Raw genomic sequence first — 20,217 nt, forward strand, 5'->3', positions numbered from 1 at the left:
ACAGCCTGTTTTATTTCCTTGAGATCATTCATACGGACAGGCTCCCATGTATCCTCCTTGATGACCCTAGGGTTTTTGGAACCAATCACCTTCTCTGTTGTTATTACTGGGAAGGCAGGTAGAGCTGTAGGTAGAGCTTTGTGGAAATTGTCCCAGAGAGACTTACCCACAGATGTAGTTAAAATTTGCCTTTCTACCTTTTGCTCTTCTTCATCAGAATTTAGAAATTCCTCAATCTTTTCAATTCTAGTCACCATTGCCTTCTGCAATGTCTGAATCTCCTGTCCAGAATTATGTTCCAAAGCCTTCATTGAGGATTCTAAAGTATGAAGTTTGTCCGTTAGAGATAACATCTCATCTTTGGACATAATTTTTATGGCATAAACGGTGCCTTCTTGTATTGACAATCTTTCCGTCAATCTGTCATAAGCTTTAGACAAAATCCGATTGTCACATTCAGCAGTTTTGATTCTCTCAGTTAATGTTCCGTTTCCTACAGAAAGGAACTGAATCTTATGGTCCAGATCAGCTGTTCCCTCTTCCATAGTAATGAATTTCTCCTTAATATCAGCCACTAATGTTTCAGTTCCTACAGAAAGGGACTGAACCTTATGATCCAGATCAGCTGTTCCCTCTTCCATAGTAATGAATTTCTCCTTAACATCAGCCTGGAGAACTTCAAACTGATTCTTGAGAAGATTGTTATCAGCCTGGAGAACTTCAAACTGATTCTTGAGAAGATTGTTATCATTCTCAATTGTTTTTAAGCGTTCAATCTCTGCCTTAAGAATCCTGGATTCGTCTCGTAAAGACTTTATCATATTTCTATTATCAAACCATTTGGTGCCAATGAAAACTACGAATCCCAGAAGGATCCATAGATGTGGGGTGATAGACACCTCTTGTAAAATCTCCCACATGGTACAATTAAAAAAACTGTTAAATTCTTGAATACTAATGTGTTCAGACATTTTATTTATAAAAGAAAAATTTTTTGCCTGCAATGATTGGTTCGTGCCAGTGGTGGTTTCTGTGTTTTTGGAGCCTGTCCTAGAACTAGCTCTTGTAGACCAGGCTGGCCTCGAACTCACAGAGATCCGCCTGTCTCTGCCTCCCAAGTGCTGAGATTAAAGGCGTGCGCTACCACTGCCTGGCCCGCCTCAAACTCACAGAGATCTGCCTGCCCTTGCCTCCCAAGTGCTGGTATCAAAAGCGTGCGCCACCACTGCCTGGCCAAGTCAGCTTTTGTTGCAAAACCGCAGGTACTTGAGCTTCTGCTAATTCAGGCAGTGGGGTTCCGCTGCAAAACTTAGCCAAGGCAGGCAGAATGGGCCTGTGTGGCCGAGTATGTCTCGGACTCGGCACTGGGGCCAGAGTCACGAACTGAAAAACAGCACCCGGGAGGGTGCTCTGTTAGCTAGCGGGCTACCCGCTTGAGTCAGGGGCAAAATAACCCCACGTTGGGTGCCAAAATGTAGCGGCGTAAACGAATGCAGACAGATTGTAAGAATATATATAGTTTTAATGTAGAAATAGACTTACAGAACCACCGTTCCCGTGGAGACCAGGAAAGCAGAAGAGACAGCTCGGAGCACGCTCGCCAAATTTATAGGCAGACATTAGCCCGAGGCGAACACGCCCCCTAAGGGGCGGGACTTATCCCTACAACTGAGGAATCAAAAAACGGGGCAGTGGGCCCCTGGTTCCAGGGCCCACAAAAATATGGGAACAGGTTCATCAAAAGGACCAAAGAGGTCTCTTTAGGGATGGAGCATGAATGGACTTGTGTGCCTCCTCCGACTTCATACTAATGCCCCAAATGGGAGTACAGCTCATCCCTGTTCGGGTGCCTGGGTTTTTACCCCAAGGAAGTGTGGGCCTTATCCTGGGGCGAGGATCGCTTACCTTACAGGGTCTTATTGTCCACACTGGTATTATTAATAACCAACATACTTCTGAAATTCAAGCATTGTGCTCCAGTCCAAACAGAGTCTTTTCTATTAGCAAAGGAGACAGAATAGCTCAGCTACTACTCCTTCTGGGTGAAGCCCATCAAAAACCAGGAGATAGACAGATGGGATCCTCAGGTCAGGACTCGGCCTACTTGGTTGTCAGTCTTCAGGACCGACCGAAACTATCCCTCTGGGTTAATGGCAAGCACTTTGAAGGGATTCTGGACACTGGAGCGGACAAGAGAATAATTTCCTCCCACTGGTGGCCAAAATCTTGGCCAATCACTGAGGCATCACATTCACTACAAGGTTTAGGATATAATGCTCACCCAACCATTAGCTCCTCGGTCCTTATCTGGAGAACCATGGAGGGACAACAAGGACGGTTTACCTTGTATGTGCTCCCCCTGCCGGTTAACCTATGGGGAAGGGACGTTATGCAAGACATTGGATTAACATTGTCTAATGAATATTCACCACAAGCTACTGATATAATGAGAAAGATGGAGTACGAAGCAGGAAAAGGGCTGGGTCGCCTAGGACAAGGATAGATAGAGCCGGTAGCACCCAACCCCAACCAAGAAAGACAGGGCCTGGGTTTTTCCTAGGCGCCACTGGGGCAGCACTACCTATACCATGGAAAACAGAGACTCCATTGTGGGTTCCCCAGTGGCCACTGACCTCTGAAAAATTGGAAGCAGTGACCAAGCTTATTACAGAACAATTAGCTTTAGGACATATAGAACCATCAACCTCCCCTTGGAATACTCCCATTTTTGTCATTAAAAAGAAGTCAGGAAAATGGTGTTTGCTACACGATTTAAGAGCTATCAATGAGCAAATGCATCCTCTCGGAGCAGTGCAACGGGGGCTCCCCGTACTTTCTGCCCTGCCCAAGAATTGGAGCCTAATAATAATAGATATTAAAGATTGTTTCTTTTCTATTCCATTGTACCCTGCTGATAGACCTCGCTTTGCATTTACTATCCCTTCAGTTAATCACATGGAGCCTGATAAACGATTTCAAAGGAAAGTTTTATCCCAGGGTATGACCAACAGTCCTACTATGTGCCAATTGTATGTACAGGAGGCTCTAAGACCACTACGAGAGCGTTTTCCACAGTTGCTTATGGTCCATTATATGGACGATGTGCTTATGTGTCATGAGGATTTAAAGGTCCTCGAAAAGGCCTATCCATTACTACTTAAAAACTTACAGCTTTGGGGCCTCCAGATAGCTGCTGAAAAGATTCATATTGCTGATACTGGCCAATTTTTAGGCTCCATTGTTCTTCCAGATAAGATCCTCCCACAAAAATTAAAAATTTATAAAAAAGATTTACGAACATTAAATGATTTTCAAAAATTATTAGGAGACATTAATTGGCTACGACCTTTTTTAAAGATTTCCTCCGCTGATTTAAAACCCCTGTTTGACATCTTGGAGGGGGATGTTCATATTACTTCCCCTCGGGCATTGACACCAGCGGCAGAGGGAGCCTTAAGACTAGTGGAAAAATCCATTGAGGAGGCACAATTGTGCCGTATTGATGTGACCCAACCATTTTCTCTTTGTGTGTTTAAAACAAGGAAATTGTCCACTGCTGTGTTATGGCAAAATGGACTGTTGCTGTGGATTCATCCACATGCTTCCCCTCAAAAAATTATTGACTGGTATCCAGCAGCTATAGCTCAGATTGCCCTTAAAGGACTGAAAACATCTGTTAGTCATTTTGGTAAACATCCAATGGTTATGATTGTTCCCTATACTTCCCTTCAGATACAAACCTTAGCCACCACTTCTGATGACTGGGCCATTTTGGTCACCACCTTTTCAGGGAAAATCGATAATCACTACCCCAAACACTCTTTGCTACAGTTTGCTGCATGTCATCCCATTGTGTTTCCCCGGGTAACATCTTCCATCCCGCTAAAAGACGGAATGGTGGTATACACAGATGGCTCCAAAAATGGCATGGGAGGGCTGGAGAGATGGCTCAGAGGTTAAGAGCATTGCCTGCTCTTCCAAAGGTCCTGAGTTCAATTCCCAGCAACCACATGGTGGCTCACAGCCATCTGTAATGGGGTCTGGTGCCCTCTTCTGCCCTGCAGGCATACACACAGAATATTGTATATATAAGAAATAAAATAAATATTTAAAAAAATGGCATGGGAGCTTATGTTATGTGTTCCTAAGTGTTTTCAAAAAATTTCCCTGCCACCTCACTCCAGGTGGTGGAATGCATGGTAGTATTAGAAGTTTTTCAAAAATTTCATTGCCCCCTCAACATCGTTTCCGACTCTGCCTATGTGGTCAATGCTGTCAAATTACTTGAGACAGCTGGAATTATAAGAACTACCAGCACAGTGGCATTTCTTTTCCACAAACTGCAAGAATGTTTATTAAACAGAAGAGCTCCATTTTTTATTACACACATTAGAGCACATTCAGGCCTCCCAGGTCCTATGAGTTCGGGCAATGATTTGGCTGATTGCACTACACGACTAGCTGCGGTGGCCCTTGCCTCCCCATTACAAGCTGCAAAACTCTTTCATAATAACTTTCATGTTACAGCTGAAACCCTGTGTAGGCGCTTTTCTCTCACTAGAAAGGAAGCTCGTGACATTGTGACCCAGTGTCACAATTGCTGCCAGTTTCTCCCTATTAGACACACTGGGATAAATCCCAGAGGAATTTTGCCTTTACAGGTATGGCAAATGGATGTTACTCATATCACTGCTTTTGGAAGACTTCAATATGTACATGTGTCAATTGACACAGGCTCTGGCATTCTTCATGCCACACCTCTCACAGGAGAAAAGGCTTCTCATGTCATTCAACATTGCCTTGAGGCATGGAGTGCTTGGGGCAGCCCACATTTTTAAAAACTGATAATGGGCCTGCCTATACCTCTCAAAAGTTTAAGCAATTTTGTTTGCAAATGCAAGTTACACACAATACAGGCCTGCCCTATAATCCTCAGGGACAAGGCATTGTTGAGCGAGCACATCGCACACTTAAGTCTTATCTAATTAAACAAAAAAGAGGAATAATGAAGGAGTTGCCCCCGACACCAAGAGTGACCAGTGCCACTGCTTTGTTCACTATAAATTTTTTAAATTTGGATGACCATGATCAGACCGCAGCGGATCGACACTGTTCGCAGCCATGGCGGCCAAAGGAACTTGTAAAATGGAAAGATGTGTTGACTAATGAATGGAGAGGCCCGGATCCTATTTTAATAAGATCCAGGGGAGCTGTTTGTATTTTTCCACAGAATGAAGAAAATCCTTTCTGGGTCCCTGAACGGCTAACAAGAAAAATCTTGGAACGGAAGGATGGCGGGGATCACTCTCATGCTGATCGTGTCGACCTTTCTGTTGTCGATGCCGGTGATATCTTCGCGCGTTGAGAGCCGCCATTGTCCAGATCAACTCTACCTGCCTTGATCTGTCCTTCACAGAGGGACTGTCTGCTGTCTCATACTTCAAGGAATGGGTGGGGGTGGAATTATTTGGTGCAGTCATTTGCTGTGGATTGGTGTTACTTCTCTGACTGGTCTGTAAGCTCAAAACCCAAAACAAAAGAGATAAGGTGATGATTGCACAGGCTCTGGTCGCCCTAGAACAAGGGGCTTCCACTGATATTTATGCTCAAGCAATAGGCCACTGACTGGACAGCTCTTGCACACCTGGAACTCAGGTTCACTGCACAAGGTAGAGTGTTCAGCCTGACCTCCCAAGAGGGGTGTTGAGCTAAGGGCATCGCACAGAGAGTGGTTCTCTCTGAGAGACATGTTGTCCTGCATAAGGGTTGCCTGCCTCATTTTCCCTTTCCCAGAAAAAATGGCAGAGGGCAGGTCGAAAGCATCCCGGGGTCAATGAATCAGTGAAGGCAAAAGAAAGTATCGGCTGTGCAGAGAGGACTCCACTCTGCACTGCCCAGAACTCCAGGATGGCTAAGGTTTCCTGAACAGCTGATTTGATGATCTTATTATTTGGCTCTTGTTCAGTACCCTTGGTGGCTACAGGGTTAGTAAACTCATTTGTGACCAAGGGTAGAACACACTGTGAACAGAACACAGTGCAAGCACATGGGTCTGAGCCTAGTCCCCCAAAACCACCTAAAAATGCCATGACCAAAGCTATGTGTTTGTTGTCTAAATGCAGGGGAGACAGGTAGATTGCTGGTTAGCAAACCTCAAATAAGCATCAAGTTCAGGGGCATTGTCTCAACACAGAGCACATGGCTCCCAACTGCTTCTAAATTCTAGCCTCAAGAAGACTAAGACATGCTTCTGGCCTACACACAAATGCAGTCTTGCCTTGCAGCCTAGGTTGGCTTTAATCTTGCACTCATCTCAGAGTTCTGGGAGTAAAGAACTGATGGGCCTGACCATTAATTTTTAATTTTATTTTTAGGATTTTATTTATTATTTATTATTATGTATGCAGTGTTCTGCCTGCAGAAGAGGGCACCAGATATCATTACAGATGGTTGTGAACCACCGTATGGTCTCTGGGAATTGGACTCAGGACCTCTGGAAGAGCTCTTACCAGTGCTATTACCAATGAGCGAACTCTCCAGCCCTTGACCATTTCTCTTTTCTTCCTCTTAAATCACATATTCATGGGGAGAGGGGAACATCAGTGTATATGGGGTCAGAGTACAGCTTCCAGGAATCAGTTCTCTCCTTCCATGAGGATGGATGGCAGGCTTGATGGTAAGATTCTTTAAGCCTTTAGTAGTAACATCACTACTATAGATCCTACAGTTTCAAAGTCGTTTATGTAAATAATTACTTGGCTAAGCCCTATGTGGTGGGTACCATTTAAAGGGTGTATACACCTAGGATCCTCTAAATCAGCAATTCTCTGCCTGTGGGTCAAAACCCCATTAGGAGCGCAGGAGACTTCACAGGGGTAGCCTAAGATGATTGGGAAAACAGGGGTAGCCTAAGACCATTGGGAAAACATTTACATTATGATTCAAAACAAAATCACTTATTTCAATAACAATGAAAGTGATTTTATTGTTGGGGGTTACCACAACATAAGGAACTGCATTAGGAAGATTGAGAACCACACCTCCAAATAGTATCTTGCAGTACTACACAAAAATATAACAGGCATGAGTCCAATATTTGAAGGCAGCTGCTGATTTTGAGTCGGTGTTGAATGCAATTGTCTTGACCAATGTAAATTGAGTCTTGACTCTCTTTGACGAGCTTTGGGAAATAGTCAAAATAAATGTGTTTCTTTCACACATCTTTCATCCCAACACTCAGAGGGCAGAAGCAGGCAGATCACCGAATTAGAGGCTAGCCTGGTCTACAGAGTGAGTTCCAGGACAGCCATAGCCACACAGAAAAACCTTGTTTTGAAAAACTAAAAAAAGTGCTTTTTCAAAACCCAAATTCTACCCCAAATATATCTACTAAAGTGGGATTCCACAGGGGAAAGGTATCAAGGGCCAGGGGAGAGAGGTGGTGGAGAGACACTGGGGCTAAGCCAGCTTCGTGCTCTGCTGGAATTCTGAGGCTTGGTAAGCATGGAACTAAGACGTACAGATGTAGTGCTAGGGTGTTCTGAGGGCTGGGATAAGCCTAATAGGTCCAAACGTTGTGCAGGTAGGGTGGAAAAGTAGATCTTCTGTTCTTCTGAGTACCATTCTGCAGGAATCACTGCAACCCGGTAGGTCCAGTCACACCAATGGAAATTGAAGCCTTCAAGCAGAGTGATGCGGCCAGCTCTTGTAGGAACCCAATCAGGGGGCTTTCTGGGTGGCAAATTTGGCACTTCAATCCCTGGCAGCAACATTACCCCTCGGATAGCAAACCAGCCCAAATGGGGTATATGCACACACCTGCTATGTACTGAAGAGAAGGGTAAAGAAAAGCAGAGTTACAGAGGCCATTTTGATACTAAGTCCAGCTACCATTATTGAAGCTTTTTTTCCTTCAATTTATTTTTATGTGCAAGCAGTACCTACAGAGGCCAGCAGAGGGTGAGCAGCCAACCTTGTGGGTGATGAATGCTACTCTTCTGCAAGAGCAACAAAAGGCCTTAACCTTAGAACTAACTGTGGAGGCTCTACTTGAACTGATTGAGATAGTAACTGCCTACATAATAAAAAAAATCCTAAAAATAAAATTAAAAATTAATTTTCAGGATTATCAGTTCTTTACTCCCAGAACTCTGAGATGAGTGCAAGATTAAAGCCAACCTAGGCTGCAAGGCAAGACTGCATTTGTGTGTAGGCCAGAAGCATGTCTTTGTCTTCTTGAGGCTAGAATTTAGAAGCAGTTGGGAGCCATGTGCTCTGTGTTGAGACAATGCCCCTGAACTTGATGCTTATTTGAGGATTGCTAACCAGCAATCTACCTGTCACCCCTGCATTTAGACAACAAACACATAGCTTTGGTCATGGCATTTTTAGGTGGTTGTTGGGGACTGGACTCAGACCCACGTGCTTGCACTGTGTTCTGTTCACAGTGTGTTCTACACTTGGTCACAAATGAGTTTATTAACCCTGTAGCCACCAAGGGTACTGAACAAGAGCCAAATAGTAAGATCATCGAATCAGCAGTGGATTTCTTTCCGCACAGCCGATACTTTCTTTTGCCTTCACTTCTCTGGTGCTGGGATTACAGGTGTATCCCACACCATTTATGTGGCAGCAGGCTTAGAACACAAGGGCTTTGTCCACACCATGCAAACTGTTCGTTTCTGTCAACTTGACAGTAAACCATTGTCACCTGGGAGAGGAAACCCCAACAGAGAAATTCCCTAGATCAGACTGGCCTGTGGGGATTTTGTGGAATTGTTTATTTGGGGGAGTGGGGGGCAGGCTAGTTGACTTTAAAGGGTCCAGTCCACGGTAGGGCAGCAGCTGGTCATGGGCAGACAAGTAATTCTTCAGGTACTCACTCAGCCTTGGAGAACAGGAGTGCTGCCACCATGGTAGTGGCGAGGGGAGGGGCCAACATACAAATTTTTAAACGTTCACTATAGTGCAATGCAAATAATACAAGACCTTGTCTCTAAAAGAATAAATTGAATTTTAAAATCATTATTTATGATAAGATTCTCAGGTGCCAGGTTTCTTTGGTATCTGACAAATACTTTTTCTGAGTATTGTATTTTCTTACACTCTGAAACTTTGTTTTGTTTTTCATATTTCAGACAGGGTGTCTCTATGTAGACCAGGATGGCCTCCAACTCACAGAGATACCCCTGTCTTTGCCTCCTAAATATTGGGATTAAAAGTATTCACCCCTCAAGACCTGGCCTAAAACTTTTTAAAACAATAAAAGTTTTCAATCTTTTTCTTAAGTCTACTGCTAACATAAGAGTTATTTGGCATGTGTGCCCCAAGTAAACACAAAGCCGTCTGCCAAATAAACAGCAAACCATTACGCAAGCCAAGCCTGCAGATTCTCAGACTATTCTGCTTGTTATGATTATTCATACAAGCCCCGCCCACTCCTTCTCCCATCCACTGAGGCAGGCTGATCTTCAGCTTCCAGCTTTTTCCAGTCTTTCTCTCGGAGAGGCATCTTAGTTTCTGCCTCTCTCCCCACTTCTCTGCTTCCCTCCCTTCTCTGTCTCTCTTTTCCTCTTTCTCTCTCTCTCTCCCCCTCAACTCCCTTCTCCCCTTTTGCCTTTCCCTCCGTAGCTCACTGAATAAATATTTACCTCATTCTACATATCATGTCTATCCATGTTTCTGTCTCCTGTCTGCCGGCCATGTGTCTTCCTGCCTGGGCCAGCCACTGCTAGGGAACCGTCAGCCATCTCTGCCTGGCACTGGCTGCTCCCAGGGCCCACTGCCTGCCACCACATTGCCTGCTACCACCATTTGGGGACGTACAACATTTCTGCTGCCTACTGCTGCACGGGATCTTGCCACATTTAAAAAATTTATATCACTGCTGTTCCACAACAGTTTTCAGTACAAAGAGTATTTCTGTCCAGTCGGTGGTGCTGCACACCTTTAATCCCAGCACTCGGGACGCAGAGGCAGGTGGATCTCTGGGAGTTCGAGGCCAGCCTGGTCTACCAGAGCTAGTTCCAAGATAGGCACCAACAGCTACAGAGAAACCCTGTCTTAAACCCCCCCCCCACGAAAAAAGTATTTCTATCCCACACTAACGTCACAAAAGCACTATGGGAACTTTTAAAAGAGTTTAACTTACACAAATCATAGGTTTAAAGTAGAAAAGAGAATGTATAGGAAACATATTTAGTTTTGAGACCCTCTTTTGTTTTTTTTTTAATTTATTTATTTATTAAGGATTTCTGCCTCCTCCCCGCAACCGCTTCCCATTTCCCTAACCCTCCCCTGATCAAGTCCCCCTCCCTCATCTGCTCAAAGAGCAATCAAGGTTCCCTGACCTGTGGGAAGCCCAAGGACCGCCCACCTCTATCCAGGTGAGACCCTCTTATATGCTAAAGTAGCATTAGACACCAGGCAGCTAACATGAATGGGAGAACATACATGTGTGTAAGGACTCCATTAATACATTTTAGAAATTCTGAAAAAGATCCGGGCGGTGGTGGCACATGCCTTTAATCCCAGCAATTGGGAGGCAGAGGCAGGCTAATCTCTGTGAGATCGAGGCCAGCCTGGTCTACAAGAGCTAGTTCCAGGACAGCAACCAAAAAGCTACAGAGAAACCCTGTCTCGAAAAATCCAAAAAAAGAAATTCTGAAAAAGGAAAAGGCCCAGACTGTGGCTTCTGTTCTCATGGCTTGCCATGACCAACTACATTTTAATTATTACTATATATGGATAAATGACATGTATGTACCTTTGTGAAGGTGTAGAGTGTACATGTCCATGTATGAAGTTGTATATGCACGTGTCCGTGCACATGAGTGTAGGCATGAATTCCCCTGGAGCCACAGTTACAGGCAGTTGTGTGCTGCAATGCCTGGGTGCTGCAAGTCAAGGTCGGTTCCTCTGTAAGAGCAGTAAGTGTTCTAACTACTGACCCTTCTTTCAGTTCCTCTGTCTCTTTTAACTGTTGTTTTGGTTTGGTTCTTGTTTTTTCAGAAAAGGGTTTCTCTGTGTAGCACTGGATGTCCTGGAACTTGCTCCATACACCAGGATGGCTTTGAACTCAGAAACCTGTCTCTGCCTCCCAAGTGCTGGGATAAAGGCATGCACCACAACACCTGGCTTTCTGACAAATGTTTACTATCTATAAAAGGCAGTGAAGGCATGAATAAGCACACAACCCTACCAAACACAAAGGCCAGTGATAGACTCAGCAGAGAGAATAACAGCACCTGCTGACAACCTGAATCCCATTTTTTTTTTGTTTTGTTTTCCAGACAGGGTTTCTCTGTTTGTTAGTCCTATCTGTCCTGGAACTATCTTTGTAGACCAGACCAGTCTTACCTTGAACTCAGAGATTCGAAGGCCTCTGCCTCCAGAGTGCTGGGATTAAAGGCATAGGCCACCACCCCTGGGGCAAATCCCACCTCTTTTTTTTTTTTAACAGGATGGTAGGAGAGAACCAACTCCTGCAAGCTGTTCTCTGACCTCTACCTTAGAGCAGCCTTAAGACATAAGCTACCACACACATAGATGCACACAAATTAATAAATGAAATACTTAAAGTTGCCAGGCCCAGTCGCATGTATCTTTAATCCAGCACTCAAGAGACAAAGGAAGGAAGAGATCCACTTGCCTTTGAGACCAGCTTGATCTACACTGTGAGTTCTAAGAACAACCAAGTACACATAATGAGATCCTGTTTTTTGTTTTTTCTTTTTGACAGCCAAATCTTTATTAAGGGATTGGGTCTCTGCGGGTGGGGGGGGGTGGGTCTTGTGCCCTCACTACACAGCTTGTTAATTGTCACTGTCTCCAGAATCCTGTGGCTTCATCGCATATGGACGCCTTGGAGGCCTGGAGAAGGGCTCAATGTGCAGGGCTTCGAAGACATCATCCTCTCGGAAGGCCAGGCCCACTGTGGCTGGGGCCTCTGGCCCTGCTGTCAGGCTAGTGAAGCCACACTCGCCCAGAGTTTTCCCATCATCAAGGAGTTGGTCGCCCTTGTACAGCCGCTGCTCATCTGGTGGCCGCTTAAGGATGCTCTCAACGATGCGCTTCAGCTCGAATATGGTACTCGACTCCTTGGCATCCGTGAAGATGGTGGTCTTGTGGCGCCGGATCATAAGAAACACGTCCATCCCGGAGACTGCTTCTGGCTCCACGCTCCAGCACAGCCACGCTCAGTCCTGAGATCCTGTTTTTAAAATATCAAATTAAATAAAACTCACCTTGGGTTGGATTTAAGAAAGGTTGTTTTGTATTAAAACCTGCATTTATTAGTTAGAGGAATCAGGTACTTGAGCCATAGTGAGCATGTGGAGGTGAGAAGAAAACTTGGAGTTCAATCCTTCCACACACTGAGCTTTTGTGGTTGGTTTTTTCAAGACAGGGTTTCTCTGTATAGCTCTCCTGGTTGACCTGGAACTCCCTTTGTAAATGTAATGTCTGTCCTGTCCCTTCAGGAGACAAGCCCCGCCCTCCCAAGTCTACAGAGGCAGGAGGATCTTCCTTCTGCTTCCTGCCTGCAAGCTCTCCCTTTCCTCCCTCTCTAAGAGGTAGTTTCTCATCCCTCTCCTCTCCTCTCCCCCTACATCCTCTCTCTGTTTCTCTCTCTCAGCCTCTTTCTCCTCATTCCCCTCCTCTGCCCTCTCCCTTATCTCCTTCCCTTCCACAATCCACTAAACAAATAAACAACCTCACTCTTGATTGCCTTGCCTATCCATCTCTGTCTCTCACCTGCCAAAGCTCCTCTGGGACCTGGTGATCCGCCAAAGTCTCTCACCTGCTGTGTGGCTCCCTGCAAATTTTAAGGTTTCAGAGGAACAGACCACCAAAATGGCTTACAATTACCGAAAGATATGATAGAAAAACAAGCATTTTGGCCAGGCAGTGGTGGCACACGCCTTTAATCCCAGCACTCAGGAGGAAGACGCCAACGTAGTCTACAAGAGCTAGTTCCAGGACAGCTAGGACTGTTACACAGAGAAACCCTGTCCCGAAATACAAACAAAAACAACCATGCATTTTGGGGCCTAGTTATAGCCCAGTTAGTAGTGCTTACATAGTACGTACAAAGTCCTAGGTTCAACCCTTGACACCATCAGATGTGGTGGCACACAACCTGTAATCCCAGATCCCGGGAAGTGGAGGCAGAGGGATCACAAATTCAAGGAATCCTTGGTTACATAGTGAACTTGAGGGCATGCTGAGTAAAATGAGACCTTATGTAAGAATAAAAAAAGGGCCGGGTGGTGGTGGTTCACGCCTTTAATTCCAGTACTCCAGAGGCAGAGGCAGGCAGATCTCTGTGAATTTGATGCCAGCCTGGTCTTCAAAGGGAGTTCTAGGATAGCTAGGGCTGTCACACAGAGAAATACTGTCTCAAAAAAACAAAAAATGAAAATAAAACAAAGCTAAAAAGAAAGGTTTTAGGTTGTGTCTGTTTGCTTTTGAAGATGGCTCAATTTCACAGAAACTGAGAAGCCTGCTACAACCATACAGGCTGAGCTGCTAAGGACGAGGAGGTGTAGAGAATCTGGAGTAAGTCTCAATAAACTGTAGCACAATTAACAAAAACACAGACACAGATATTGGGGTTCAACCTGAAGACCAGAAAAGCAAACCAGCCAGACACTACCACATACCTCTCCTTCAGTCCGAGTATGGTGGCAATCCTGCCTCCAGGAATCCTCAGAATGAGACTGGCTGAGAGCTGTCTCCTCCTGTCTTATATTCCTCTCTAGGTCTGGGTTTAAAGGCGTGTACCACTCCCGCCCAGTTTCTATGAGAAACTAATGTGGCTTCTTGGATTAAAGGTGTGTGATGCCATTGCCTGGTCTGTGAGGCTGACCAGGGTGGTTCTTTTACTCTCCGATCATCAGGCAAGCTTGATATACTAAAATAAAAATGAAATACCACCACAATAAGCAGTCTGACAGTGTGACTGCCTAGATCTAGTGCCCACCAGAGTACCACACGCTCCTCTGTGATCTTATCAATACTGCCTCACACCAGCATCTGAACCCATTCTACTCACCGCAACAGGGGAAATCATTGCTTTCCAAGTTCACCTGAACTTGGAGTCAAATGTGTATGTATAAATGTCAATAATCTGGGGCGGAGATCACAGGAAGGAGTGAGGTGAGAAGGAAATGTCCAGCAGATTCGGTCTCATGTGGGTGAAGACACGTAGAAAACACACCAGGGACACCAAGCCCCTTTATTTTAAAATAGCTGAGGAGCAAGAATGGCTGAATAGGGAGATGCCTCAGGGAAGAGGGCACATACCAGAGGGGATGAGAAGACTGCCTCGGATGGACTCTTCATCTAGCTCATCCTTCTTGCAAGTCTTACAGGTCACTCCGCAAGACCTTGGGGCCCTGAAGGAACAGATTCTCTCGCCCAGGTCTGGGAGTATGGGACTGAGAGGTGCTGATTTCCAGGCTAGAAAGGGTGTTCTGAAGTTCTAAGAGGAAGTAAAATGAAAAACCAACCATTAGCGAGACTGTGATGTACATAAAACCAGGCCCTGGACATCCTGGAAAGGACGCGTAGGCCTGGTTTGTATATGCCCATGCACAGGTGCTTCTCAATGAGGACCTGTTTCTCTCGCCAACTGCAATGAGTGATGTAATGGGGAATATAGTGGTACCTGTCCTGGAACTAGCTCTTGTAGACCAGGCTGGCCTTGAACTCACAGAGATCCTCCTGCCTCTGCCCCCCTCTTGAGTGCTGGAATTAAAGGAGTGTGTTACCACTGTCCAGGCCTTTCCCTCATTTAAAAGATATTATTCCTGTGTATGTATGAATATACCCATGGGGCTCAGAGGGCAGTTTCATGGATTTGGCTCTCTCTCCTTTACATGGGTCCCAGGGGTCAAACGCAGGTTCATATGCTGGTGTGGCACACAGTGCCTTTACCCCCACCTCACTGTCCTGTCCTCGTCTTCACCACCTACTCATGGAAACTCCTAAAGAACAACCGAGGGCTCCCTTGAGCCCTGACCTTGAGTTACTCTACCCCAGATTTTCCGCAGACAGCCGGGGAACACAAAGTTTTAAGAACAAAGCAGGCAACTTGGGCAGTGGTTGCGTATGCCCAGCCCTCGGAAGGCAAGGGCTGGAGTTTTTTGTGAGTTTGAAGTGAACCTGGTCTACATAGTTTTAGAACAGCCAGATTTATTAAGAAAAATCCTCTCCCCAAAACAAACAAATTAAATAGATCAGGCCTGGCTTGGTTGCAGGCACCTTTAATTCCCCTATTTAGTGAGCAGAGGCCTGTACCTCTCAATGAGTTCAAGGCCACCCTACACAGGGAGTTCTAAGCCTGCTAGAAGTGTAGAGAGACCTTGTCTCAAAAACAAAAAGAAATAGAGCAGGAAGTTGGTGAGGTAACTCAGTGAGGGAAGGTATTTGCAGCCAAGCCTGACAGCCTCAGTACATCCCCTGGGACCCACATGGTTGAAGGAGAGACCTGACTCTAGCAATTGTCCTTTGGCCTCCATAAGGGCATACAGAACACAGTAATTTATTTTATTTTAAAATTACTATTTATTTATTCATTTTTAATTTTTATATTTGGTTTTTCGAGAGAGGGTTTCTCTTTAGGTTTGGAACCTGTCCTGGAACTAGCTCTTGCAGACCGGGCTGACCTTGAAGCACATAGATCCACCTGCATCTGCCTCCTGCGTGCTGGGATCAAAGGCGTAGGCCACCACCGGCTGGCCCTGCTTACTGTGTTCTTAAACTGTGTTTCCGGAAAATCCAAAGGCCAAGTATTCCAAGGTCACAGCTCAAGGAAGCCCTCCCTTATTCCTTAGAATGTTTCTGAGTAGGTGCTCAAGATGAGGACAGGGCAGTGCGGTGGGGGTAAAGGCACTGTGTGCCACACCAGCATACCAACCTGAGTTTGATATTCGGACCCATGTAAAGGAGAGAGAGCAAAATCCATGAAACTGGCCTCTGAGTCCCATAGGTATATTCATATATGCACAGTAATAATTTCTGTCAACTTAACAGTAAACTATTGTCACCTGGGATAGGAATCCCCAACTGTGGAATTGCCTTAACACATGGGACTGGTTGGGCGGTGGAGGCACACACCTTTAATCCCAGCTCTCGGGAGGTAGAGGCGGGCGGATCTCTGTGAGTTCCAGGCTAGCCTGGTCTACAAGAGCTAGTTACAGGACAGGCTCCAAAGCTATGGAGAGTCCCTGTCTTAACAAAACAAAAAACAAAAATGTTGGCCTCTGGTTATTTTGTGGGATTTTTTTTTTTTTTTTTTGGTTTTTCGAGACAGGGTTTCTCTGTGGTTTTGGAGCCTGTCCTGGAACTAGCTCTTTTTTTTTTAATGTGGGGAGGCTCATTGATTTAGAGGGGCCCAGTCCACTGTACACGGTAAGTACCATTCCTAGGCAGCAGCTGGTCCTGGGCTGTTTAAATTCACTTACCCCAAGTTGCTTTCAATCACAAGATAACACAGAAAGGAGAAGCAAAGCAGACACCAGGCAAGCACTCCACGAAGAGCTACACCTCCAGTCCTGAGGCAGCTCTTAAACCTAATATGTATGAATAGTGGGAGCTATGGAGATGGCTCAGCCACAAAGTGCTCTTGTGAGGAAATGAATTTGGTTCATGGAGCCTCTATGAAAAAAGAAGTCAGGCCAGATGGACCATGCTTATAAAACCGGCCCTGGAGAAGCAGATTCTGAGAGCTGCAGCCACACCCACATGTCAAGTTCCAGATCAGTAAGGGATTCTGCCTCAAAGAGTAAGGAACTGCAGCGATGGTGGAGATAGAGAGAACGTGAAAGACTCTAAATGCATTTCTAAGCCCCCTCAACCCTAAGACATTTTTCTAAATCCTTACAATCACTCTCTCTTGGAAACGGGACAGTCGCCCACACACACACATGCTGGGCTGCTCATCACCCTGTGTCCTTGTGAATAATCTTCAAACATAACTCCATTCTGGGAATTGAGGCAAAGACAACCCACAGATGTTGCCTCAGTTCCTGATGGATTGATTTAGTCACTGGAACAAGGTCAGGAAGACCACAGAGATGCTCTCGCTCTCTCTCTCTCTCTCTCTCTCTCTCTCTTTCTCTCTCTCTTTCTCTCTCTTTTTGTTTTTTGAGACAGGATTTCTCTGTAGCTTTGGAGCCTGGCCTGGAACTTGTAGACCAGGCTGGCCTCGAACTCCCAGAGATCCGCCTGCCTCTGCCGCCCGAGTGCTGGGATTAAAGGCATGCGCCACCGCGGCCCGCCTAGAGATGCTCTCTTATCTCACCCGATCCCACGGCTATTCTCTGGCCCTGGAATAGATCAATCACTGCTAGTAACCCTTTGAATAAGACAATCCAATAAGTTGGAAAACAACCTGCAGGTTCCCCACTTTTGTCTGTGGCTTTTTACTTTAAAAGATGGGCTGTAACAGCAATCAGATGTCCTTCATATCTCGAACCTTAAGGGCCCTGCCGTGACAGAAAAAAATTCTCTTACTTTTGCATTAATTGAGGCTTTGTGAATGGTGTCTGGACCAAATTATCCCTGATGTTTGGACTTCTAGTCCAACAAAAGTCCCTCATTAGAGCAACAGACTGAGCTCCCAAGGTCCAGTTGAAGAGCAGAAAGAGGGAGAAGATGAGCAAGGAAATCTGGACCGCGAGGGTTTGGTCCACTAACTGAGACAGTGTGCCAGTTCTAATGGGAGCTCACCAAATCCAGTTGGACCGGGACTGAATGAGCATGCGACCAAACCAGACTCTCTCAATGTGGCTGAAATGGGGGTGGGGGGGTGAGAAGTCATTGATAAAGAAACTTCATCGGGTGATGGATGGAGATAGAGACAGAAACCCACATTGGAGCACTGGACTGAGCTCCCAAGGGCCAGATGAAGAGCAGAAGGAGGGAGAACATGAACAAGGAAGTCAGACCATAAGGCTTATTACTATGTTAAGTAATATAAGAAATAATGTGTATATTTCCTTTGCTACCCCTTTTAAAACATGTTCTCCTGTACTACTGGACTAGCATCAAACATGCTCTGGAACTGGCTTTGAAATTCTGACCCTCCTGCCTCTCCCTCCGAAGAGTTTAGAATACTAGCTTGCAGACAAAACACACCTGGCTCTTTTTTACTTTATTAATTTTGACGACAGATCTCACGTGGCCTAAGAAATAAGGAAGGGCTCCCTTGAGCCCTGATCTTGGATTACTTGGCCTTTGGATTTTCCATCGACAGCCAGGAAACACAAAGTTTTAGGAACATTGTAAGCAGGGCCAGGCGATGGTGGTGCATGCCTTTGAAACCAGCACTCAAGAAGGGGGCAGAGGCAGGTAGTTTGTGAGTTCAAGGAGAGCCTGGTGTACAAGAGATAGTTCCAGGACAGGTACCACTATATTCCCCATTATATCACTCATTGCAGTTGAGGACAGAAACAGGTACTCAGTGAGAAGCACCTGTGAATGGGCACATACAAACCAGACCTGTGCATCCTTTCCAGGATGTCCAGGGCCTGGTTTTATGCACATCACAGTCTTGCTAATGGTTGGTTTTTCATTTTACTTCCTCTTAGAGCTTCAGAACACCCTTTCTAGCATGGAACACAGCAGCTCTCAGTCCCATGCCCACAGCCGTGGGTGAGAGGATCTGTTCCTTCAGGGCCTCAATGACTTGCAGAGTGACCTGTAAGGACTTGTAAGAAGGATGATCTAAATGAAGTGTCCACCCGAGGCAGTCTTCTCATCCCCTCTGCTATGTGCCCTCTTTCCCGAGGCATCTCCCTGTCCAGCCATTCCTGCTCCTCAGCTAATTTAAAATAAAGTGGCTTGGCTCTCCCTGGTGTGTTTTCTACGTGTCTTCACCCACATGAGATTGAATCTGCTGGACATTTCCCTCTCACCTAACTGCTTCCTGTGACCTCTGCCTCTGATTTCTGACATTTATAGATACACGTTTGACTCAAGTTCAGGTGAACTTGGAAAGCAATGATTTCTCCTGTTGCGGTGAGTAAATGGGTTCAGATGCTGGTATGAGGCAGTATTGATGAGATCGCAGAGGAGCGTGTGGTACCCTGGTGGGCACTATATCTAGGCGTTCACACTGTCAGACTGCTTATTGTAGTGGTATTTCATTTGTATTTTAGTAAATCAAGCTTGTCTGAAGATCAGAGAGTAAAACAAACACCCTGGTCAGCTTCACCGACCAGACAGTGGCATCACACACCTTTAATCCAAGTAGCCACACTAATTGGTCATAGAAACTGGGCGGGAGTGGTACACGCCCTTAATCCCTGCCCTAGAGAGGGATATAAGACAGGAGGAGACAGCTCTCAGCCAGTCTCATTCTGAGGATTCCTGGAGGCAGGATTGCCACCATACTCGGACTGAAGGAGAGGTATGTGGTAGTGTCTGGCTGGTTTGCTTTTCTGGTCTTCAGGTTGAACTTCAATATCTGTGTCTGTGTTTTTGTTAATTGTGCTACAGCTTATTGAGACTTACTCCAGATTCTCGACACCTCCTCATCCTTCGCAGCCCAGCCTGTAGGATTGCAGCAGGCTTCTCAGTTTCTCTGAAATTGAGTCATCGTCAAAAACAGAAACAACCCAAAACCTTCCTTTTTATCTTTGTTTTATTTTCATTTTTTGTTTTTTTGAGACAGTATTTCTCTGTGTGACAGCCCTAGCTATCCCAGAACTCCCATTGTAGACCTGGCTGGCATCAAATTCACAGAGATCTGCCTGCCTCTGCCTCTGGAGTACTGGAATTAAAGGCGTGAACCACCACCACCCGGCCCTTTTTTTATTCTTACATAAGGTCTCATTTTACTCAGCATGCCCTCAAGTTCACTATGTAACCAAGGATTCCTTGAATTTGTGATCCCTCTGCCTCCACTTCCCGGGATCTGGGATTACAGGTTGTGTGCCACCACATCTGATGGTGTCAAGGGTTGAACCCAGGACTTTGTGAATGCTATGTAAACACTACTAACTGGGCCATAACCAGGCCCCAAAATGCATGGTTGTTTTTGTTTGTATTTCGGGACAGGGTTTCTCTGTGTAACAGTCCTAGCTGTCCTGGAACTAGCTCTTGTAGACTAGGCTGGCGTCTGCCTCCTGAGTGCTGGGATTAAAGGAGTGTGCCACCACTGCCTGGCCAAAATGCTTGTATTTCTATCATATCTTTTGGTAAATGTAAGTT

At 45.6% G+C, this 20,217-nt stretch overlaps 1 protein-coding gene across 1 annotated transcript; it reads right to left on the reverse strand.

Moving 5' to 3' along the window:
• Window positions 1-11,813: 11,813 nt before the first annotated feature.
• LOC121448875 (elongin-B-like) lies at window positions 11,814-12,155 on the reverse strand. The gene has a single exon (XM_041653133.1). It carries the CDS (start codon window positions 12,153-12,155, stop codon window positions 11,814-11,816), a length of 342 nt encoding a protein of 113 aa, XP_041509067.1.
• Between the last annotated feature and the right edge of the window lie 8,062 nt (window positions 12,156-20,217).

Source organism: Microtus oregoni, unplaced genomic scaffold (genome assembly GCF_018167655.1).
Source record: "Microtus oregoni isolate MIOR12 unplaced genomic scaffold, Mior012 000005F_ref0000423, whole genome shotgun sequence".
Classification (NCBI taxonomy): Eukaryota; Metazoa; Chordata; class Mammalia; order Rodentia; family Cricetidae; genus Microtus; species Microtus oregoni.